General features: G+C 43.4%; 2 protein-coding genes across 2 annotated transcripts; one reads left to right on the plus strand and one right to left on the minus strand.

Annotated features, from left to right (window-relative positions):
- Positions 1 to 1,705: 1,705 nt before the first annotated feature.
- Positions 1,706 to 2,032, minus strand: TMEM204 (transmembrane protein 204). Its single transcript, XM_009583780.1, has one exon. The coding sequence runs from the start codon at positions 2,030 to 2,032 to the stop codon at positions 1,706 to 1,708; it is 327 nt and encodes a 108-aa protein (XP_009582075.1).
- Positions 2,033 to 12,302: 10,270 nt separating this feature from the next.
- On the plus strand, positions 12,303 to 21,740 carry IFT140 (intraflagellar transport 140). The gene is made up of 12 exons (XM_009583779.1): positions 12,303 to 12,478; positions 15,145 to 15,335; positions 16,393 to 16,488; positions 16,847 to 16,979; positions 17,071 to 17,214; positions 17,621 to 17,749; positions 17,964 to 18,146; positions 19,133 to 19,339; positions 19,564 to 19,776; positions 19,864 to 20,030; positions 20,374 to 20,515; positions 21,296 to 21,740. The coding sequence occupies exons 1-12, from the start codon at positions 12,320 to 12,322 to the stop codon at positions 21,497 to 21,499; spliced, it is 1,968 nt and encodes a 655-aa protein (XP_009582074.1). The 5' UTR covers positions 12,303 to 12,319; the 3' UTR covers positions 21,500 to 21,740.
- The last annotated feature ends 441 nt before the right edge of the window (positions 21,741 to 22,181 follow it).

The raw sequence follows: 22,181 nt of genomic DNA on the forward strand, positions 1-22,181 counted from the left end.
ACAGATCCGTGCCAATCTTTACAGCACCACCCATCTTCTGACCTGTGCACAGCAAGAAATACAAGTTTATGTATTTAAAATGCTTCAGGAGCCAAATTCAGTATGCAGGAGCTCATTGTAGCTGTTGAATATAGAACATGTACTTTTAAAATTCATGAATGGTATGCATGTTTTTCAAGTTAGAACATGGCTTATAAATATTAATTGGGGCAGCGATTCCAGTGATGAAGTTGCAGATACACATCAAGGAACTTTTTCAACAGTGTAATCCTTTTTATAATTATTTGTCATTACAAAAGTTCTTTCAGTTAAAAAAGAACTGAAAGTTAGGTTTAGGGCTTTATAACAGTTTGGAAGTTTTATGTTTGTGATTTATGCAGGTTTTAATATTAGCAAATGTGCAAAAAATGTTACTGCACAATTTTGTTGGAAAACATGATATGGAATGGGTCCACATTAAAGCATTTTTTTAAAAGAAATTCCTCTCATATTTCTTTGCTTTCGTCTCCAGATAGATGTAAGAGACTGAGGAGGAGCAGAGCATATTGCTCTTTCTCCACATTTCAAACCATGAAAAAAAAAAAATCTGTCTGAAATCACTGATGTTACTAATGCTACCGTCCTTCAGAGGCACCAGAGCTGTTTATGAGCACTGTTAAAATCTCTGGAAAATCCTATTGTCTGTCAAGGCATGAAGTTTATAGACATTTGGTCTGTTAAATTCAGTTCCTTGAAGGGTTCAGTCAAAGCACTGATTCGGCTGAACGAGCGGCCCCCCTCGCAGCCCTCGCCTGTTACCGGCTTGCCTGGAGGCCAGCTGCTGGAGGCAGAGGCTCCCAGGGGGCAAACCCCTTGGCACCACAGGTACTCGTGGTCACAGCCACGCTGTCCGAGGTGACCGCAGGTATTCCAAGAACAGTTCTGCTCTAGTGTCTTAATGAGAGCACGGTCGCTGTTAACTGTTAACATTATGAATGTGATAAATAAGGTGCACTTTTTTATTATTCTGCTTTATAATTCTCAACATTGGCTTACAGGTTTCATCTTGTCAAAAGATTTTAATTAGCTCAATTTAAGCTATATGCATTCTCCAGATTCCATGAGTCTGTGAATTTGCAAAATGAGAGTGATTTTCATGTTCCCCAAGTAGTATCCTAGTTGTGTTTTTTCACCAAGAACAATAGTTGCATACGTTAAGGCCTATCTCAATTTTACATGTTTTTACCAAAACTATTTCTGTCTTTTCCGCTCCTGGCACTTCCAACAAAAGTAAACAGACGGGAGAAATAACTTAGCATGGCATCTGAATACTTTCTTTGGGTTTTTTTTGAATTTTATGGTATTCAGAGCAACTGTGGTTGGGGTTTAATGTATTGAGCAAGAAAGGATATGCTTATAGCAGGAAGCCAAGAGGGAAAAGCAAGTAGCAGGTGTCTCAAAACTTTAGACTTACACTTCACAGATTATTTTTTTCAAAGTACGTCGTTCCATAGGCTATATAAACCTGACAGCGCAATGTAGATTACTGCTTTTTGGGAGGGAGGAGGGGGAGTTTAGTTCATCACTGGTGGACATAATTATTCTTATTTTCCCAAGTTAATTTATTTGGGGATGAATGCTAAAAGATGTTTGGAATAAGACAGTAAACAATGATTTCAGGATGCTCTGCTAGGCTATAAATCTCCTGGGGACCAGGTACATTGTATCAATCGCGACCTAGCGTAAGCAGAGAAGATAAGAGATTGAACTTACGTTTGACAGTACTGCGCGACTCCTGGAACCCAGCTGACTCTGAACCCCAGCCCAGGGCTTCACACTCGCGCTCCTCCCCTTGCCCATGCCTGGCGTTCGTGCTTGCACCTCCTCTGCTCTTTTCTGCCAGCCAGCACATCTTCCAGAGCCCCACGCTGCGCTTACGCCCGTCCTCCAGGGTCTGGTATACCCAGTTGGGAGTAAAGGCAGCTGCGTTGTTAAGAATAAGTGAGACCAGGGCTACCAACACAGCTGTGGCTACCAGTTTCTGGACAGTCATATCTGACTGTCAGCTTGCTGCCAGTCTCTATTTGCAGAAGACACGAGGTCTCAATCAGCTGCAGCACATTGAAATTGGACTTGAAACAGAGGCAGCTTTGCTAGGATGTTACGAATGGCTAGAGGACATCACCGTTCATTCTCAAAGTCAACTCCAGAGGTGTTTCTGACCAAGGAAATGAGAATTTTGTGAGGTAGGTAGGAGAATTCCATAAAACAAGAACACGAAGAAGCTTTTTTAGGTCCTTCCCAGCTTTGGCTTATCCACCTTCTTGCACTTTGATAAGTAATGCCAGTCCTGTGATGAACTGAACGATAGGGAGGTCCATTCCTTGGGAGACGAGGCGAATCCAGAAAGAATCCAGTCTCGAGGCAGGAGAGCCTGAGCTGCTGCCGGGGCAGAGGCGGGGGTGCTCACCAGCAGCGTGCCAAGCGCGCTGGATCCTCTGAGTCAACCAGCGCCGCTCCGAAAGCCTTTTTTTCGGCTGCAAACTTCAGAATATCCCACAAACCGTGGCAAATGTCATTCTCTCAAAGCCAAGCTGAACTGGAGGTGAATGCTGTCATCCCCAAGAAGCTCTGCAAGTTTGGAGTATCTCGAGGAGTTTGCTCTGCCGTGTCCCTCTCTGAAGATCCGAGCTGAGAGTGCAGGGACCGGAGAACAGCCACTGCTGTGAGGAAAAGGCCCCCCCACCTCTCCACGAAGAGGAAATGGCTGTTTTTGTGGCTGTTTTGGGTGAGCCTCAGGGCGTAGTCGGCTGCAACAAACAGAGCCACTGCCACAGCAGTCAAACATTAACAGGATGTGTTTCCTGAAAGGAAAAGACTATGGAGACTTCTAAAGTTGTACCTCCTCCCCTCGGAGAGCCCCCCTCCCCGTCTCACTCCTCCTACCCTCCCAGCAGCACAAAGCAGGGCTGCGAGGACCGGGCTGCACATCGCAGCGGAGCCCAGGGAGCAAATCAGAGGTCCTCTTTAAAAGGAAAAAAAGAAATCCCCAGCCTCAACCCTCCGAGCATCAGGTCTGCAGAAACGGATTGAGGAGAGGGATTTTGAAATGCTTTTTCCTGAAAGCAAAACAATATTGGGGTTAGCTGTTGAACAGCATGACGAAAGCGGTGTGTGTGGGGGGTCCACTGATGTCCCCCTTCCTCTCTGCAACCCTAGAAGGGAGCACGGCAGATAAATAGAAGATATAATCTCGAGATTCTGAACCCGATAAACAAACGAATTTGTCTGAAAAGGCAGTTGCAAGTGTTACAACGTGAATGGAGTTGAAAATCGCTGCATTGCGACTGTGCGGGGCTGGCACAGCCCTGAGCCCCACGTCCCGGTTTGCTGTGAACGCTGGTGGCTCTGCAGTGCCTCTGAGAAGGCTGGCTACCTCCCTTCGGTGCTCAGAGGATGGAAAAGCTTCTGCAAGTTGCTTAATATAATGCCTCTGTTCACAATCCAGCACAGAATCGACTACCATGCAGCAAGCCAGGAGCGCAGCACTGGTGCCGCAAAAGCTGCAAGAAAAGCAGCTCTAATAAACAGCTTAAAAAAGAGTTGTTGGGGACATTTCAAACTGTCCCTGAACATGGATGTTTCCAGAGGGGTCTTGCAGAGTGCGGCTCTCCAAATGGCTGTTCACTGTTCGATGTTTCCATCAGCTCCACAGCAGGACCTGCCGCGGGGCCGGGGACGAGGGCAGCGATCCGCCGCGGGCATTGCCCTGCGGCTGCCAGCTCCTCCTGCCCCTCTGGGCCTTATTGCCTGTGGTTATGCCCTTCCTTGATCTGAGCCTGTCAGAACTCTTTAGGCTGAAAAAATACTGTACAAGGTGTAGTATTAAATAGTATATTGTGAAATGAAGGTGTGACGTTCTTGTCAACAGCCTGGAGGGGGAGTAGTGAGAAGTCGTGGCAGAGTACCTGCATCACCAGGCGCAGCTGCACCGCACCGACCCCACCTGGGATGTTGGCACAAGGGTTCACATCAGCCTGGAGAGGGAGTAGTGAGAAGTCGTGGCGTCACCTGCATCACCAGGCGCAGCTGCACCGCACCGACCCCACCTGGGATGTTGGCACAAGGGTTCACATCAGTGTAATTAATAAAATGAGATTAGAAACTGATTTAATTTTATAGCAGTTCTGTCTCACTAGCTAAGTTACTTTGCCCTTAGTCAACAGATCCGTACTGACCCAATACATGTAGACAAACTGGTTGGAAATTTTTTGAAAGTCAAGGTTTTATTTTCTAAGACTTGTTGCTGAGAGGAGTGGAAAATATTTCAATGAAGTTCATATGCCCCTATAATTAGGTTTCAGCTATTGGAATTGAATGTACAAATCTGGCTATGAATTCACCCCTCCTCTGTGAACTTGGTTCATTTTTAATCCTTAAATGGATTAAACTTTAGGTACTTTGAGTATCTTCGTACTCTGACAGCAGTACAGCATCTTTGATTTCTTTTTTTCCTGTGATTGGTCAGGTTTCTGTACATCTCTGGTTTTAGAAGTTTCAATATAAATAACACACTGGTGCTTGCCATTCTTCAAAGAAATTTCCTAACAACAATGACTATATTTCCATATTTTATAACCCATGGATTATTTGTTATTATTTTAAGCCTGTGATTCAGCAGCAAGGCAGATAATGTTCATATACAGATAATGCTAGGAAAGATTTACCTGTAGAGAAAATCTCTTCTACCCAATTGCACACCTGCTTTTGCCCCCTCCTGTCTTTGATTGTTGTGATTGTTGAAGTCTCAGCATGTATTTTCATTTGTTTGCATGTTACATGTAAAAAAAAAAAAGCAATTGTATTTTACAAAGGCTGAACAAATCAATCTAATCATTTAAAACTTAGTCACATCTCTTCTTCTTTCGACACCAGTTGGTGTGAGAATATTCAACCTTTTCTGAATTCCATCAACATTAAAAATAAATCGTATTCTTCCTAAGTCATACTTGTCTTTGAGCGTCAAAGGGACCAGGTGATCTAAACATCATGGCATTAGTTTGTGATACTTGAGAAATTCTTCATGTTACATATGCAAATCCATGCAAGTCAATGAGTTTGCATTTAAGGCAGCTTTCCCAGAGGGAAAAAAAAAAAAAATAAATCTCTCTCTCCCAGATTGCCTCTTCTTGTGGCTGCAGATGGGTGGGTGGCTGCGTAGTGAGTTGCAGCTGGGATCGGATGCGGATGAGTCAAGTGGATCAGTTTACTGCCACATAAAACACAGGAGGTGGCACTGGGAACGGTGACAAAGTTGGCCTTAGATCAGATGCTTCATGCCTCTAGCTCTGGTGAGGTGGTCCTCTCCAAAGAAGCTGCATAATTTTAAGTCCATATGGTCTCTCTGTTGATGGGGACTGCCACATCACAAATGATTTGGAACTTTTAGTTTTTGTGATGATGGAAATTTTTCTGGGAACCCTGATCACGACTTGCAGAGCGGGAAGGACGGCAGCACTGCAGTCTTCAGCCGCCCAGATAATACACCAGTATGGAGAGTATCTGAGGAGCAATGCAAGGCAGTAGTAATTGCTGTTGGCTGCCGTAATTCAGCAAGCACATGATGACTTTTTTTCCCATGGCAAAATTTCTGGTGGATGTTCTTGTCTGGAAGTAGCTGTTTGCTAATTGATTGTTCCACGCTAGGGAGTGGTTCTGCTCGGTGGTAGGTTAAATTACCCTGTACAATTTGCATAGCAGCTTATAAAGTATTGTGGGTCTTTCTGGGTGAGAAATCAGTTATGTAAATGTAATTTTACTTTCAGAATCTCAATAATTTAGACTATCTCAGATAACTAGTTGCTTCCATACTGAATTTATGCATTTACTACCTAATAAATTCTGTTTAGAGTTGTTTATGCAGGGCACAATCTTTTTTCTGTTATTTTTTAATAGGCAAATGGCTTTTTATCATTCTATTCAACTAATAACAATATCTAAAGATGTAAAATTGGGGAATTCCCCAAATGAGTAGATCGCACCAAATCAAAATTAAATGAGTTTTGCAAATTTTCCTACCCTGCTCATACCAAAATGGCTCAGTTATTCATTTTTTGTTAAAGTTTTAATCAAATGGTTCTTGCTGGCACGTTCACAGTCAGTGATATTCTCTATCTTCACTCAGAGGTCTTGTGCTTCCAGTCCAGGAATCCTTCTGATCCTTTAAAAAAAAAAAATCACCTTAATGAACAATTCTCTACTGATAAATGTGCAGAAGTATATTCAATTGCAATACTTATTGCATTCCTTAGGACACAAGAGTTTTGTTTGATACAATTCACACTGAACAATAGCTTGGTGTTGATTTTATCAGGATAAGTTTGGAATAGACAAAGCTTTGTATTTAATATGATATTTTAGATTCTATTCTGTAAAGCTTTTGTTGATTTATCAAATGTTCTGTGTCTGCCAGGGAAGAGTTTTTAGGGATAATCTAGACAGCTTTCAATGTTTTGATCATACATGAAAAATGACTGACATATTTCTCAGAGAAGCACTCATTTAATATGATTAATGCTATCAAGAATCTCATTGAATTGTTGCAACTTTTCATATATTATTTAGTTCCTTGTTATCTTTTAGTCCCACTGAACAGGCATAACCAGAATCTGATAAATGCATTTTAAAAGCATCTAACGTAATTTAGCTGCATCAGAAAAAACTTCATTTTTTCAAGTCCTGAGTTTTTTCTGGGTTACAAGAGAACAGACAGTAAGCCACCAATTGTGACATTTTAACACTCTATTTATTTTGCCATGGTTTGAAGATAAGATCAGCGTCCATTTTTATAGATGTGTTTGAAATTTTACATAGTACTTCTAAATGATCAGCTTTTCATGCCTGCTAACCTTAGGTGTCATGTAGTTTGCCTCATTTGACCATGCCCAAGCCCCCTGTAGCCGTTATGGTCCACGGCATGATGCTTTTATCCTGTGACCGGTCTATCAAATCACGTGTATGTGAAGTTGATCATAAGTGAATTATCTGGTCAGAGTCACCCACTGTTGGACATTTCAGCCAGATGACATTATTCTCACATGTTTTTCCAGGGCCTGGAAGGTGCAACTTTAAGTTACTGAAATCCAAGCAAGGGATTAACATTGGAAAAATAGTACTGGATGATGTTAATTTTCCTTAGGAAGCAGCACCTGCTTTGTCCCATCCTTTTCCTTTGCACCGAAAACACCCGTGAGCACGTAGGCAGCGGGTGGAGGCTGGGAAGGGGGGTGCCCAGTGCCAGCCCAGACACCGTTTACGTTAGCATAAGCCTCGTAGTAAACACTTCGCACCGGAACGGTACATCCACTGCCCTCCCGGTTGGCTGAGCTGCCGAGAATCTGCTTTGAATTTCTTGCACAGTTTATTTTGTGATAGGGAAGTGAAGCTTCCTTGTCCCCGCCGTTGGGTCAGCAAAAGCTCTCCCACTCGCTGGATTTATTTCCATTTTTGACAGCCCAGGCTGTGCCTGGGGCACCAGGGGACACCCACCCGCTGCAGGTAGATGTATGCATTAGGGATGTAATAATATATTCTGATATATGATACATAATGTAGTGTCATAGGGACATAATATATTATTATATACATATGTTCTATGTAGTGCAGTGTTATAGTTGTTATATCTGATATTAGTATTATAGATATTACAGCTTTTTTTAGTTTTGCATTATACGGTAGTCTTTTAAAGCAGAATGCTTAGGGTCCTGTTCAACGAAAATTGGAAAGAGAGATTCTTTTTTTCTCCTATCAAGATATTTAGAGGCAAGAGATGGAACATATGTTCATTTTCCAAATATACCCCATTAAATAGAGGGAGAGAGATTTTGTGGTGAGATGCTTCAGACATATAAATCTCCGGCACTTCTAAATAATACTCCATTTACTGGATTCTTTCTTTAAACTTCCATGCAAAATGGGCGATGAAAAATATACAGGAACAGAAGAGTTTATAAAATCAGACTGTTAGATGCTATAAACATAGTTTCGTAGGAAAACAGATGCAAAAGATCAGATATAAAGGAAGAAAAACTTTTTCATCAAATACGTGGTAAAACTTGTGTTTTAAAACTTATAAGTTTGTAAGTTTTAAGGGTAAAACTTAAGAGGCGTCGAAGTTTGCTTTCCAAATCCGTAGCGCTGTGGATGTGGCCCGAAGCCTGGGAGCCTGGGGTGCAGCAGCAGATCATTTACTCACGGGGCGGCGTCGCTGCCCCGGTGCCCGGGGAGCGCGTTCCCGTGGCTCCTCCCGCGCGGTTGCTGCGTCTGGTCTTCATTAAGTTTCCAGCTTCGGCTGATGAAGTACAGATGCGAGCGGCTTTCCAAGGGGGAGAGGAGGAGGAGGAGGGGAAGAACAGGAAATTCCCAGAGCATGAGCTGGGGGCAGGGTAAATCATTACTTGGCATTTTATATGCGACAGCGGGGCCAGGCCTGGAAAGGAGAGTTGCTGTTTTTTAGGGACGCAAGGACAGATTCGTCTTTCTCGCTACACTAACAACTGTTGAGAGAGAAAGCGTGTGTTTCCTGGGATTTAAGTGAGCCTGTTCTGCACCTCCTGTTTCTTGTTCCTTAACCAGACCTGTGTTAATTTGCCCACTTTCCCGAGGGGCAGCAGAACTGGTGGGCAGGACTCTTGCCCTGGGCTGGAGGTGTCCGCCGTGCGAGGGAGGTTGTGCCATCCCAAGGCCGAGGCTGGTCTTCTCGAGACACGGAGAAACATGGAAGCGTGTTGCTGATGCTTCCCGGATCATTCTCTTCTCTAACTCCATTCCTTGCCTGCAGGCCTGCCCGCTCCTGCCAGCAAGCCTGCCGGGTGCCTCAGGCTGAATAGTTTGCAAGGGAAATGTCTAAAAAACGATTTGGCATTATGAAAACCGTCTGTTCTCTCTGATCAGAGAGAGTTGTGTGGTAGTTCATTATTGTAAAGTACTTTGGATCGTCTGCGTTTCACAGGGTGGTGTTCCTCTGGTACCTTTCTAGTTTTTAAATGAGATAATAAACAATATATTAAAATAATAAATACAAACAAATATATTAATAAGTATGTAATATATGCATATGAAGATGGTCTTTGCAAGCAAATAGTGTGTTGCTGTGTCGGAAATATTCGCGTACTTTAGCAGCAGTATATGGAGTGTGGTGCTAAAATGAATGGTCTCTCAAAGCAGAAACAGTTTTCTAGTATTTTGCTGCAGGAAGAAAATTGTAATAATACATGTATGTACTTTATCAGAGCAGTGTCCTTATCGTGAGGGACATGTCCACTGGAAAGAACCAGCCTGTGTTGCAGCTCCACGTGGGCCAGGGGAGAAGGTTTGGTTGTGGGTTCTCCTCCATGCAGCTGCTAACGAGGCCGTCCTTAGCTCCAGTGGGAGAACGGGAACTCCTCTGTGCAGAGCAGGGCCAGGTTCATTAGATGAAACATTCCTTCAAGCGCTTCTGGAGGGCGGAGGCAGGAGAAGGGATGGTCAGAGGGAGGCAGTGTTTTCACATTTCGTAGGTGCTTGTGCCGGTGCTTAGCCTGTCTCTTGCTTTGGTCTCTGTGCTGGATAAGCGCGTGCAAGCAGTGTCTACGTGAACACTTCCAAATTCAGTGTCTTTTGTCCAGTTTGACCACAGTGCTGAATTTCTGGTGTGTGCTCACCATCTGCCCAGCTGGGTCTGCCGGGAAGGCAGTCCTTGCCAAAATAAAACTAAACGCAGAGCACATCAACTGGAGATGTTTCTTCCTCTGTATTTGTTGCACCCAGGCGGTACGCCGCTGCTGGAGCCTCCCAGGTTAGTTTTGCAAATGGTCTGGAGTGGAGGGGGGAGAGATGGGATGGCAGAGCTCCAGCTCCTCAGGGCAGAGGTACATCTGGGTGGCCCACGGCGTACGGCTGGCATGGGTGCTGAGGTGGCCCACAGGCAGGTTTGTGCCTGGGGCAAGAGCTCCCAAAGAGGAATCCCTGGGGCAGCAGCTGCCACCGAGTTTTGAAGTTGGCAGGAGCCATTGCCATTCAGGAAAGCATAATGCAGCCGATAGATGATGAGTAGCATCTTCTAAGTCCTACTGTGTGTCTCTGCACACTGTTATCTTTTAACTTTGTACTTTAAAATACACTATTCAGTCTATTTCCTTTCAAAAGTTTCCATTCCCTGTAGTCTAAATAAGATTTCTCATCCGCTCATCTCTGCTCAAGCCCATGAACTCTCATCTTCTTGCATTGAGGGAATTGTGAGCTGTCAAGGCTATGAAAAGTAAAGATTTTTATTTCCTTTCAGAAACTTGCTATTAGTTTGACAAAGCACAGCACAGGCATGCGTTCCTTCAATGAGAGTGAAGCGGCTATTGGCAACTTCTTTTGGCATGCTGCAGATTTTGGAAAACAGATTTCTTTCCCTTGTGCGTAGTGAAGCACAGCCATGCCCACGTGCACAAGATTTGACATCTTTTACTAATGACAGAACTCGCTGTCCTTGTTGATCAAAGCCAGTGACAATATCTACCAAGACCTAAGTGTTCTTTAAAGGTGTTTTTCCTGCTTTTTCCTGTTCCAGATACAGGCAAGTGGCTGGAATAGAAGAGACTTCTTTTATTTCCAATTCCAACTTTTCAGAAATTAGGATGGTCGCATCTTCTGCTGATATAAGTCAGCATTTCTATATTGAGTGGCGATGCATAGACTTACACTGAGGAGGATCTAGCGCCTTTTGTAAGGCCTTTCCAGTTCAGAAATCACTGCGCTCTGTTTCAATGTTCCTTCTGGCTCCCCAGTCTGGGGGACTTGGATGTGTCGGAGCAGAGCATGAGAGGAGGCTGCGTTTGAACCACCTTCAGCATGGACATGCAGATGTAAGAAATTAAGATGTAAAATATTCAGACATGCATTTTTGCTTTTCTAAACAAGCAAAACTTCTGAAGTATCTGAAATTTGCCCCTGGTTTATCACTTCTGATCCTATTTTATTTTCTCTATACTGTTTGGCCTTAATGAAGTTTACGGCACATATTTATGTTGATAACTACCTGAAAACTTTATACCAGTTGTAGTTGCAAATAAGAGATGATCTAATTGTAAAATAAATTAGGAAAAGCATTTTTCCTCTGCCTTTCTTTATTGTATGTGTTTGACAGCACGTCGTGTCTCATCTGCTTCGCTGCTTCCCGGTTAGTCACTTTCCCCTGTTTGTGCAGGGCTTTCCCACAGCAACTGGGAAGAGAAAAATATTTTAATCATGGGAAAACTGGAAGGGGATTTGGTTGCAGATACAGGACCTGAAGTGTCATTCAACTCTTTTTTTTTCTTTTTTTTCTTGCTTTTATCATTTAGCTAATTTGTGCTGTGGTGGTGTCTGAGAACTGTGTGGACCATACCTCCGCTGAGGTTCACACACTGAAAAAAACCCGTATTTTGAATGCTTATGGTTTCTATTAGTCAAACATATTGCATTTTATTCTCAAGAGCTTCAAATGTAAATAGAATCTACGAAAATCTTTGCTTGTCACCCCATGTAATGGTCAACTGTGTCACGGTCCTTCTGTTGAGCAATGCTGCCTGCTGAGACCTGTCGTTCCTGCCTGGGAGCGCGGTGCTCAGCCAGTCCCTGCCTCTGTCCTGGCAGAGGATTTTGCAGTGTTAAGCGTGAGCTCTTAGCCCTGAGGAGTTCTCATTCTGAGCATCGCAAAAGGGCTTTTCTTTGTGCCATTTTTTATGCAAGTTTTAAATTAGAACATGATAGTTTGGTCAGTTGTTTCCTGCACATCATTCCCTGTTGTTGAGTGCAACTATTAGGCTCCTAATAGCTGCTCCATGTTTGAACTATGCAGGACAGTAGCAGGACGTTTCCAGCATGAGGTTTATGTATATAAGACTTTTCTCATAGCTTTTCTTTTGAATTCTGAACATCGACGTGGGGGTATTGTGAATGTCTATATGTTACAGCTACAGCAAGAACCACAGTGTTGGGTGCATGATAAATGTTTATGTACGTGCAAACATAACTGCTTTTGTTTAGACATTGGGGTAAAACAAAACCCGCAATATTTCCTTAAAGGCTGTGGGCATTCAGCTCCAGACATAACGTTTATGTCTGAGGCCTATTTCTGTTCCTCTTCAATCTTCACACAGCAACTGGAGTCTCTTTGTTACGTCCAGCAAGTGTCCAATGTACTAATGGTTTTCCCTTTCACATTCTCCTCCTTCCTTGCATCTTACCTGCTTAGTACCCAAGCCTTAAAGGTGACACCATAACAGCTCTCTTTTTCTTTCCCATTTCTCACAGTGAGGCTGTCTGGGAGAACATGGCTCGCATGTGCGTGAAGACTCAGAGGCTTGATGTTGCCAAAATTTGCCTCGGAAACATGGGTCACGCAAGAGGAGCCAAGGCGTTGAGGGAGGCTGAACAAGAACCAGAGCAGGAGGCCAGAGTGGCTGTGCTGGCCATTCAGCTGGGCATGCTGGTAAACCCCGCCGACCATACGCATCCGGGAATATCCACCCTGCTTAATTAGGGACAAAAAGGAGAAACTGTGATTATTTTTTTAAAATTCTGAAATGCAAAAACCTTGGTGGGGAGTAAAACCTATTGCCAGGTTTCCAAGGAGTGATGAAGAATAGTTCTGACAATTATTTTGCTGAAGTTGAGTTTTTATCCTAGGGAAATAGGCATCTCCTTCAGCATTGCACAACCCTGTGCTGCGCGATCCCGGCGTGACACTGATCAGGGGCTTCCCCTGAACTCCAGAGGCTCAGCAGTCCCCTGAGCCCTTTTCGTGTTCCTCAAAGAGTAGATGAAAATGAGTGTGGCAGAATCTGATGCCTGGAAATAAGAGTACCAGGAGCCATAGCCGCCTAAGGGTATAGCAAATTAATTTGTCTGTTTTCCTAACTGCTGTACAGAATTTATATGGGAGCTTTACCCCCATATGAAAAATTGCTGAATGAAGGAAACTGCTGAGTGAAGGAAGCATCTTTTAAGAATCGTTTATGTGTGAAACATTAAACAGAAAAACTGTTTTCTTGGGGCGTAATTCTTCCAAGTTTAATCATTCTAGGTTTGACTGGGTTAAAAGAAGGATGTACTTTAAAGCATTCTAGTTAAAATGTTTCAACAAACATATTTTAACGTCCAATATGGGAAACGCAAGTTCCATTTTGACATGTTTGTTTGTAGAGTGAAAGGCTAAAGCTGTGTTCTGCCAGAGAGCGAGGGCTGGCTTAAGGCATTTAAGCAGTTTAGGCAAAATTGATGTTTCCTGTGGCGTTGGAGAGCTCTGGTGAGTCACGGTGGCTGCTCGTGTTGTCCCCGGAATGCCTGCTCTACTACAGATTTCCATCCCGGCTTCTCCCGTCGTGGGAGCAGTAACTTGCCTGGATCCAGCACAGCCAGAGGACACGGTCAGGCTCTTCTCCCCGCAGTCTGGTGCACGGGGAGACTGTCCCTTGTACCTGTGTCTGGAGCCCAGCCTGGCAGCAAATACATACCAAAATGGACCTTGTCTTTCCCATGTGTCTTTATTGTAATCTGAACCCACTCCCCTTGATTACCAGTAGAACTGAGATCTAAAATGGGTTTGAGACCAGCATTATCATGTGGATTGAAAACTGACTGGAGTGCTGTTGAGTTAGATGAATGATAAGAGTGTGTATTCCACTTGATTTGCCTTTATTTAATGTCTTCATCAATGATCTGTAAGAAAAGCAGAGATTTTTCGTTTGGGAACCATAAAAGATCCAGGCATATGATCTGTAAGAGGGAAAAACTGGGAAAGGAGAATTGATGAAATACCCCACAGTTCATAGGAAATCATGAATTAGATAAAAAATAGCAAGGTGCTATGACAGCAAAAATCTGTTTGGGGCTGCGTTTGAGGAGACACCACATGCTGGGGCTTGGATTTGATAACTTCTGTCTATGTATTTGTTGCAGCTACAGCTGGAGTATCGACTTCCACCCTTAAGTATCTCATTACCAGAAAAAAACGTTGATGAACTGGAAGAAGTTCAGAGAAAATCAGTGCAAATTGTTAAACTCTTGGAAAGGTTTCACAGACAAGGAAATCTTTAAGATAGCCAAATAATTAGAATTTGGCTTAAAAAGATGTTTCGCAATCTGCAACTATTTTAAGAGTATAAATGCTAGAGAGATAGAGTAACTATTCAGAATTAAAGTGAAGAAGAAAAGGAAAATTCAAACTAAATGTTTGGAAAAGCTTCCTGGCAGAGAAAGCTGTGAGGCTGAAAAGTGTCAATACTCCTTCTTTTGGATATTTAGATCTCTTTGGAGAGGCGGAGGGGAACTGTAGCAAAATGAATGCCATTCTGTTGCTTCTTTTTCATCTCATATAGAATCATAGTGCAGGCATCTTCCATCTCTACTTTCTATGCTTTTTTGAATTTGAAACAATAAGAGACAGAAACTATTTTTCTCTCTTGGACAGATAATCTCAATTTACTAAATATAGTGTTCAGCTGGACAGCAGTTGGGTGGAGCAGGAAAATGCTCCTTCCACAGGAGTACCTCTCAAAGCATAAAAATAATAGTTCCAAATTTGCTTGCCCTTGCGTCAGCATCAGCAAAATCCTCCTGTTCTAATTCCGTCTTAAATTAATAGCATTTATTCCCAGGAATGGATCTCAGTTATCCACGAACAGCGTTGCTACCTCTGAGACCTGCTCGGAGGTCGCAGGGGGTCCCCGGGCACGTAACGCCTTCTTGCCAAAACCCCTAGTGCCTAGGGCCTTCTTCTGGTCCTCACCTCTGGGTAGGCAGCGTGGCCATCAACTGTAACCCCACATGAGCATATCTCCCCTTTCTGAAATGGTTTACGCTCCTGATGACAGCATTTAATTGTTGATGGTTCGCTCATGTCACCCCCAGTTGATACTGTACAGTAAATGCCAGGATCTGAGTGCTTTCCTTATTTTCACATAAACATCCTGTTTCCCAGTAATGTGCTATTCCAGGCTACGTACATTTAGTTGGTTAAGCGCCCTGCCTGAATTATTGTTACTTTAATTGCATTACAATGACCTGCACTAATTACTCAGAAGCAGTGTCTGTTGTGAAGGACACCTATGAAACACTGGTCGGAGCTAATGAGGTGTTTGTGTGCTCTCCTTCCAGGAGGATGCGGAGCGACTCTACAAGGCTTGCAAACGCTACGACCTCTTGAACAAGTTCTATCAAGCCTCAAACCAGTGGCAGAAAGCCATCGAAACAGCAGAAGCTCACGATCGGGTTCACCTACGCACCACGTACTACAACTACGCTAAGCACCTGGAGGCAACCGGAGAGCAGAATCTTGCGCTCACCCAGTAAGCGCCAGCCTGTGGCACCCGGGGGATTTGGAGCCTTGTTCTCCTGTGGAGACTGGAGGCAGGCTAAGGAGGATGTCTGGTGATGACTACTAATAATTAATTAACGTCTTTTCCTGTTTCTGGTGCTTTCTATCTCATGGACTGAAAGCATTGTTACAATAAACTTCCCTGCACCCTCCCAGGCTAATAAAGCTTAGCGTCATAAAGGTTAAGTGTCTTGTTGGGACCAATGGTTGAACCCCACTAATATCGAATCCTGTACTTGTCTCTGGAAGACCACTGCCCTCTTTTCCTTCCTTTTCCATGACAAAACCACTTGTTTACTTCTCCTGAGAGTCCCAGGCACAACTGCTGTGGCAGAATTTAGTCTGACTTGGGTGCTTCTGGCGCCTGGTCCTCTTCTGTGACTGATGAGTCCCTAGAGAAGTTAGAGGAGGTGATTTTTAATGTGTTGTATTTGTTGTTTGAAATCTTGTTTTTATATGAGTTTTACCACATGAAGCCTCACAATATAATAATATAATAAGGTCACTTCTGTTCAGAGCCAAAGTAGAGCTCTGATGTGATCAGACAGAGCCATTAGATGATCAAGGTGGGCAAGGAGGTGAGACTTTAACGGTGGCCTAAGTGCAGTGATCTCCTGGTAGTGGAAAAGAGGCTGAAGTTGCAGTGGATGGCAGAAGGATGAGGCCAGATGAGGAGCCCAGGGCTCTTGTGAGCTCTTCAGCCAGTTGCACAGGGATGTGCTTAATGTTTGGGGAGCTTTCTGGGGTATTTCTTTGGGCCATCACTGGCACTTTTAACGTATTTACTGTTCTGTGGTCACATTGCCTCCCCAGTTCCAGGTGCCTTGCAGGACCATTGAACTTTTTATTTTTGATGGTGCTGGCAGACTGCAACTGGTCTTACGGTGAATGTAATAATACAAATGAAGCTGTGTTACAAGTGTTGTCACTCTATAGCTGTCAAACAACATTAAATGGATTTTTTACACAGGAAGTGAGCTAATGAGAAGGTAGCCATTTCACATCTAATACGTTCTTTTTCTCTACAGCTACGAGAAGTCAGACACGCATAGGTTCGAGGTACCCCGAATGCTCTCTGAAGACTTACAAGCCCTGGAGAACTACGTCAACAAGATGAAAGACAAGTCAGTGCTATGCTTGTTCTTTCTCCCAAATGGGACTCTCAGGTCTGAAATACAACTTGTGAAGAGAGCAGGGAAGGAGGAGTAGAAATCCTCTCAGCCGCAAGTTCCACCACTGCCTTATCCGTTAGGATCCTCCTACAGCTTTTCAGGGTTATCCTACATCTCAAGAACTGCCACATTAGATATCCAGGTTGAACTCCCTTATAGTGCAGACCTTTGAATGTCACCCTTGAGTCGGGGTAAAGCCTTGTCGACATTCTAAAAAAATGTATCTAGGCTTGAGATCAAGATCTCCAGGAGTGAAAAATGCAGTCTCTGGCAAGTCTTGTTACTGCAATTAATACTGTTGCTTTTCTAGGAGCCTGTGGAAATGGTGGGCACAGTATCTGGAGAGCCAATCAGATATGGAATCTGCACTAAAATACTACGGACTGGCTCAGGATTATTTTTCCCTAGTCCGTGTCCACTGCTTTCAGGGCAACATTCAGAAGGTAAGGCAGCCTGCTCCCATCTGCTTCCAGAGAATTCTTGTTCCTGGGATGAGTGTGGGCACAAAGTAAAGCTACATGATTTCCTTTTCAGGCTGCTGAAATAGCAAATGAGACGGGGAATTGGGCAGCGTCATATCACTTGGCCCGCCAGTATGAGAGTCAGGATGAAATCAAGCAGGCTGTACATTTCTACACCAGGGCCCAGGCATTTAACAACGCCATCCGCTTGTGCAAGGTATGCGAAGAGGTACATTTATGTCCAAAAGCAAAGTAGGGTTCTATCCTTAGGCAGCATACAGAATGAAAGCGGTGTAAGTTTTTTGTGCCCATTCTCTCTTGTGAGACACTGCTTGCTCATACACAGCCTACTATGAAGATGCTCCTGCTTTCTGCCCGCATCTTCTACAAAGGATGCATCGATAAAGGCTTGGTTGTATGGGATGTTATTTTCTTGTGTATCTCAACAGAAAACTGCCTGAAACAAATTATCATCGTTGCAGCTCAAAGTTACTTGGGTTGGTCTAGGTTTTACACAGAAGGGGGTTGATGGGCTGCTGTGTGACAGTATAAAGCTTGCCAGAAGACAGAATTATGAAATCTGTTTGCTGCATACCAAGAGCCAAATCTTTACTTTTGAATAGGAGAACAATTTAGATGATCAGCTGATGAACCTGGCTCTTCTGAGCTCTCCGGAAGACATGATAGAGGCAGCCTGCTATTATGAGGAAAAGGGGGAGCAAATGGACAGAGCTGTCATGTTATACCACAAGGTAAATGTCTTTTTAGAAAAAAATACCAAACTTTAAACTGAAGCGGTTCCTACAGCAGAGGAATATTAAATCAACTGTAGTTTTTACTATATGTACTGTTTATTAGTCATTTCCTCATGGTGGGTAATGCTTTATTAATCCACTCTAGGGTATCCTGTAAACTGATTCTGCAGTGCTTATTCTAGTCTTTAAAGACTCATTCTTAATTTTGCAGGCAGGACATTTCTCCAAAGCACTGGAGCTAGCCTTTGCCACACAGCAGTTTGGGGCCCTGCAGCTAATTGCTGAAGACCTGGATGAGAAATCAGACCCAGCTCTGCTAGCCCGCTGTTCTGATTTTTTTATTGAACATGCTCAGTATGAGAAGGCAATGGAGTTGCTGCTAACAGCCAAAAAGGTAAGCTCTAGCTTCTCTGGTCTCTCCATGCACAGGTAAAGAGGAGCAGGTGGGTACATGCACGCACGTACATTTATCTTTGTTGTTAAACAGATATGCGGAGACATTTGTAAGGTTTAAAGTTTCCTCTCATGCCAATGACTCATGGGGCGGTAGCCCACTGGCTCAACTCTAAAAATGGATTCCTGACTTTTTGTCTTATTTCTGGCTTAAAACCTGCAGATTTTGCACTCTTGGGAAAAGAAAAACTCCTACTCTCTAACGAACATATTTGAAGACAGGGAAATTATAACATCATCAGTCAAAAAACCCAATGCTGTCCCTCTTGTCATACCACCGATGTAGTGAAGGCGCTTCATTTTGCACCTAAACTTATATGCACTTCTACCTTGCCCTCATTATTGTGCTGGCAACTCGGCCTTACCAAAATGCTGGGTACCAAAGCAGCCCTATACCCACTTCTCTTTAATGAGCTCCTATGTCTTTCTTCCACGTTTTGCAAGGATATAGTAGCCCTTTTCCGGGCTAAAAGCTGTTGTATATTCTACTCATAATTTGTTCCTATATGGGAAGTAGCAAAATATTTAACAAAATCCTTCAGATGCCTGTATTTTGTTTTATTTGTATTTGCTGAAAACCTTAATATAATCAATCATGCCTAATAAATCTGACTTGTATGTCTCTGAGAATGTCATGTTCAAAGAGACGAAATGGATGGCCACGCTAGTGTCCTCTGAGAAAACAGGTGAGAAACAATGGTCTTCATGGATGAACAAATGCATTCTTAGCGAACAAAATGAGGCAGCGTGTACTTGAACAGGAGTTGATGTCGGGATGCTTAACTACACAACAATGTTCTAGAGAGAGTATCCACAGCTGCTAGTGTTTGTGCCTTCATATAGCTGATTTCTGTAGGTTACACCACAAGCAACATGAAGTATGACTATGGTGTTCGCAACATCTCATTGCTTTCTCACTTCCACTAGTACCATGAAGCTCTGCAACTCTGCCTGAAGCAGAACCTGACCATCACAGAGGAGATGGCTGAGAAGATGACGGTCTCTAAGGACTCCAAGGACCTCTCTGAGGAGTCCCGGAAAGAGCTGTTGGAGCAAATTGCCGATTGCTGCATGAGACAAGGCAATTACCACATGGCAACCAAGAAATACACGCAAGCAGGAAACAAGTTAAAGGTCAGCCTGGATACATAGAGAAAAAGCTGAAGAGGCTGAGTCTATTACCTTCCTAAGATTTCTCAAAACAAGGGTGTTTTGAGAAGTGCATCTTGGAACAGCCTTCATAGGCTACAGTAGACTATCCAGATGAGGCTTCCTAGCCATCTTAGGATAGCTTGTGGTTTTGCATTCACAATGGTATTTTTCCCCCTTTCCCCCCATGCCCCCCTTTCCATTGCTAGGCTATGAGGGCACTGCTGAAATCTGGAGATACCGAGAAAATTGTCTTCTTTGCGGGAGTTTCCAGACAGAGAGAGATTTATATCATGGCAGCCAACTACCTACAATCACTGGATTGGCGTAAGGACCCCGAGATTATGAAGAACATCATTAGCTTCTATACTAAAGGAAGGGCCCTTGACCTGTTGGCAGGTTTCTATGATGCATGTGCGCAGGTACATCCCCCTTCTGTGACTGCTAAAGGCATTTGGTTGGTTTGTTAGCTCTGGAGCAAGATATTCATCTCTTTTTTCCTCTTGCAGGTAGAAATTGATGAATATCAGAACTATGAGAAAGCACAAGGAGCACTGACAGAAGCATATAAGTGCCTTTCAAAAGCAAAGACTAGAAGCCCTCTGGAACAGGAAAGCAAACTAGCACATTTGCAAAGCAAGATGACCCTGATTAAGCGATTCATCCACGCTCGGAGGTGAGCTGCAGTATTCAGAGCATGTAAGCTAATGACAAAAATACCGTATTAGAAGAAAAGTTGTACTAGTACCTACAGTTCCATCAATAATTTGCAGACTCAGTTCTAAAAGCTGCTGTTACATAATGGTTTCCCTGCTAGAAAAATGTGATTTTTAAAAAGTGCTGTTGGCATTAAAGATGAAAAGATAACCTGAAATATAAGCAAGTGTATTGACCAAGGAAAGTGTAGCCAGAAAGGTGATTATGAAACATAACACAGTAAAAATTCTTCCCTGTTCTGCACATGACGAGCTGAATGCTCCCCCCCAGACTGTTAACAGTTTCCTTTTGCTTTTTACTAGAGTTTACTCTGACGATCCCAAAGAAGCAGCCAGACAGTGTGAACTTCTCCTAGCTGAACAAGATTTTGACAACGCCATCCGTCACGGCGATGTCTTGGGATTTCTGGTTGAACATTATGTACAAGTGGAGGAATTCCATATGGTAAGTTAATTCTTAATTCTTCCAATCTACAAGAGCCCGTTCTTTATATACACCAGTGCAGCTTGGTATGGCATGGTCATCTCATACAGAAGACATTCCATAGTAGAAGCTCCTGTACAAGAGCTAAACTGCTCAGCAGAGTGTGGTAGACCTCAGGAACTATATCCATATTAATCTATTTTTCGTTTCATGGGACTGAAGAGAGAAAGAAAGCTCACAGGACATAGAGCATAAATAATGGTTGGTTCTTAAACATTCTCAGTTATAGGTAAGAACAGAAGGGTCTGTCTGGGTGCATGTCTCAGCAATAGCACTGTATTTCATTTGCCACCTGGCCAAAGAAAACTAAACTTGCAGTCCTTTGAGGAAATGGTGAATCACTTCTTCAGGGCAGAAGTGCCCCACACACCACTGTTTGGACTAAACTGTAACCTGCTTTATTATGAAACATAAGGATGCCAAATGCTAATTTCTCCTGCTGTGCTGATTAACCTCATTTTTAACGTGTTGTTTTGACAGTGCTTCAACTATCAGGAGAACGTAAAACCAGCCTTTGAGACCCCTTCTTTTTTAAACTGAAAAAGATAGAATTGACACAAGTCACTATGAAAGGTGACATGTTAGCAAAGGCTAAAACTCCTGGCCAAGCGTTAGCACCCTTTAACGCCGAGCTCCTGTCAAGAGCTCAGCCACGCACTGAGGGTGGATGCTTTTCACCATTTTGCCGGGACTCATAAGCAGTACACCCCCCGTAACAGTGATCTCTCTGCATTACTTCAGGCTTACCAGTATCTGGAAGAGATGCAGAAAAGAATTCCACCCATGAACCTGAGCTACTACGTGACTCAGCAGACCATTGAGGCAGTTCACCGAGGAGTTGGCATTCCCATAAGCCAAACCCTGGTTCCAGAGCAAATTCGCCACAGCAGTATGGAGAACAAGGAGGTGGAAGAAGAAGTGGCTGATGAAGTGGAGGACCCTTGACAACTTACACTTACCAAATGCAAAGTTGACTTTAATACTAGGTCATTTATTCTGTCCTCACTAGGGGTCATATATCAGGCAACACACTGCTGTGACAAGGCTTTTTGGTTATTACCAAGAAATTTATTCTTCATGCTTGACGTACAAGCAACAGTATCGAAGTTAGTATTTTATCTCAAACACTACATACAAAGATTCACATGTATATTCTGTAATGAAGCTTTTTTAGTATTTTAATAAATTTGAGGGGGAAAAAAACCCAAGAAGAATGGCATATTGTAATTTCAGGCCTTTTTCCAAGTACAGAAAAGAGCTGAGTAACTGAGGTGGAAACTCCTGAGCTGACAAAATTTTCAAGTACAACTTTGATCTGCTGAGGTGCAAACTTATTTGTTGTTCCCTAGAAGTCAGAACTTCTGAAAACAATCTCTGTCCCGTTTGAGTAGGAGCTTGGGTAAAAGTCAAACTACTCCCCTTCTGCAGAATGAAGTGAGACTTCCCCCAACCCAGAGCTTTTGTATTTAAATACATCACGGTGTCATGCAGGCTAGAGCTACCATTTACAGAAGTCTGGACTAAACCTCAGAATCGCAAAACGGTTGGGGTTGAACGGCACCTCTGGAGGTCATCTGGCCCAATCCTCCCTGCTCAAGCTGGGTCACTTTGAACCAGTGAAGCTTCT

This window comes from Fulmarus glacialis, unplaced genomic scaffold, assembly GCF_000690835.1.
Source record: "Fulmarus glacialis isolate BGI_N327 unplaced genomic scaffold, ASM69083v1 scaffold21728, whole genome shotgun sequence".
Lineage (NCBI taxonomy): Eukaryota > Metazoa > Chordata > Aves > Procellariiformes > Procellariidae > Fulmarus > Fulmarus glacialis.

What these genes read in the sequence shown, in the direction of transcription:
- IFT140 (XM_009583779.1), top strand. Translation starts at nt 12,320, where the DNA reads ATGGCTCGCATGTGCGTGAAGACTCAGAGGCTTGATGTTGCCAAAATT. An exon ending in ACGCCATCCGCTTGTGCAAG is followed by an intron (nt 17,215 to 17,620) that starts GTATGCGAAGAG and finishes ACTTTTGAATAG; the next exon opens with GAGAACAATTTAGATGATCA. An exon ending in CTGTCATGTTATACCACAAG is followed by an intron (nt 17,750 to 17,963) that starts GTAAATGTCTTT and finishes TTAATTTTGCAG; the next exon opens with GCAGGACATTTCTCCAAAGC.
- TMEM204 (XM_009583780.1), bottom strand. Translation starts at nt 2,032, where the DNA reads ATGACTGTCCAGAAACTGGTAGCCACAGCTGTGTTGGTAGCCCTGGTC.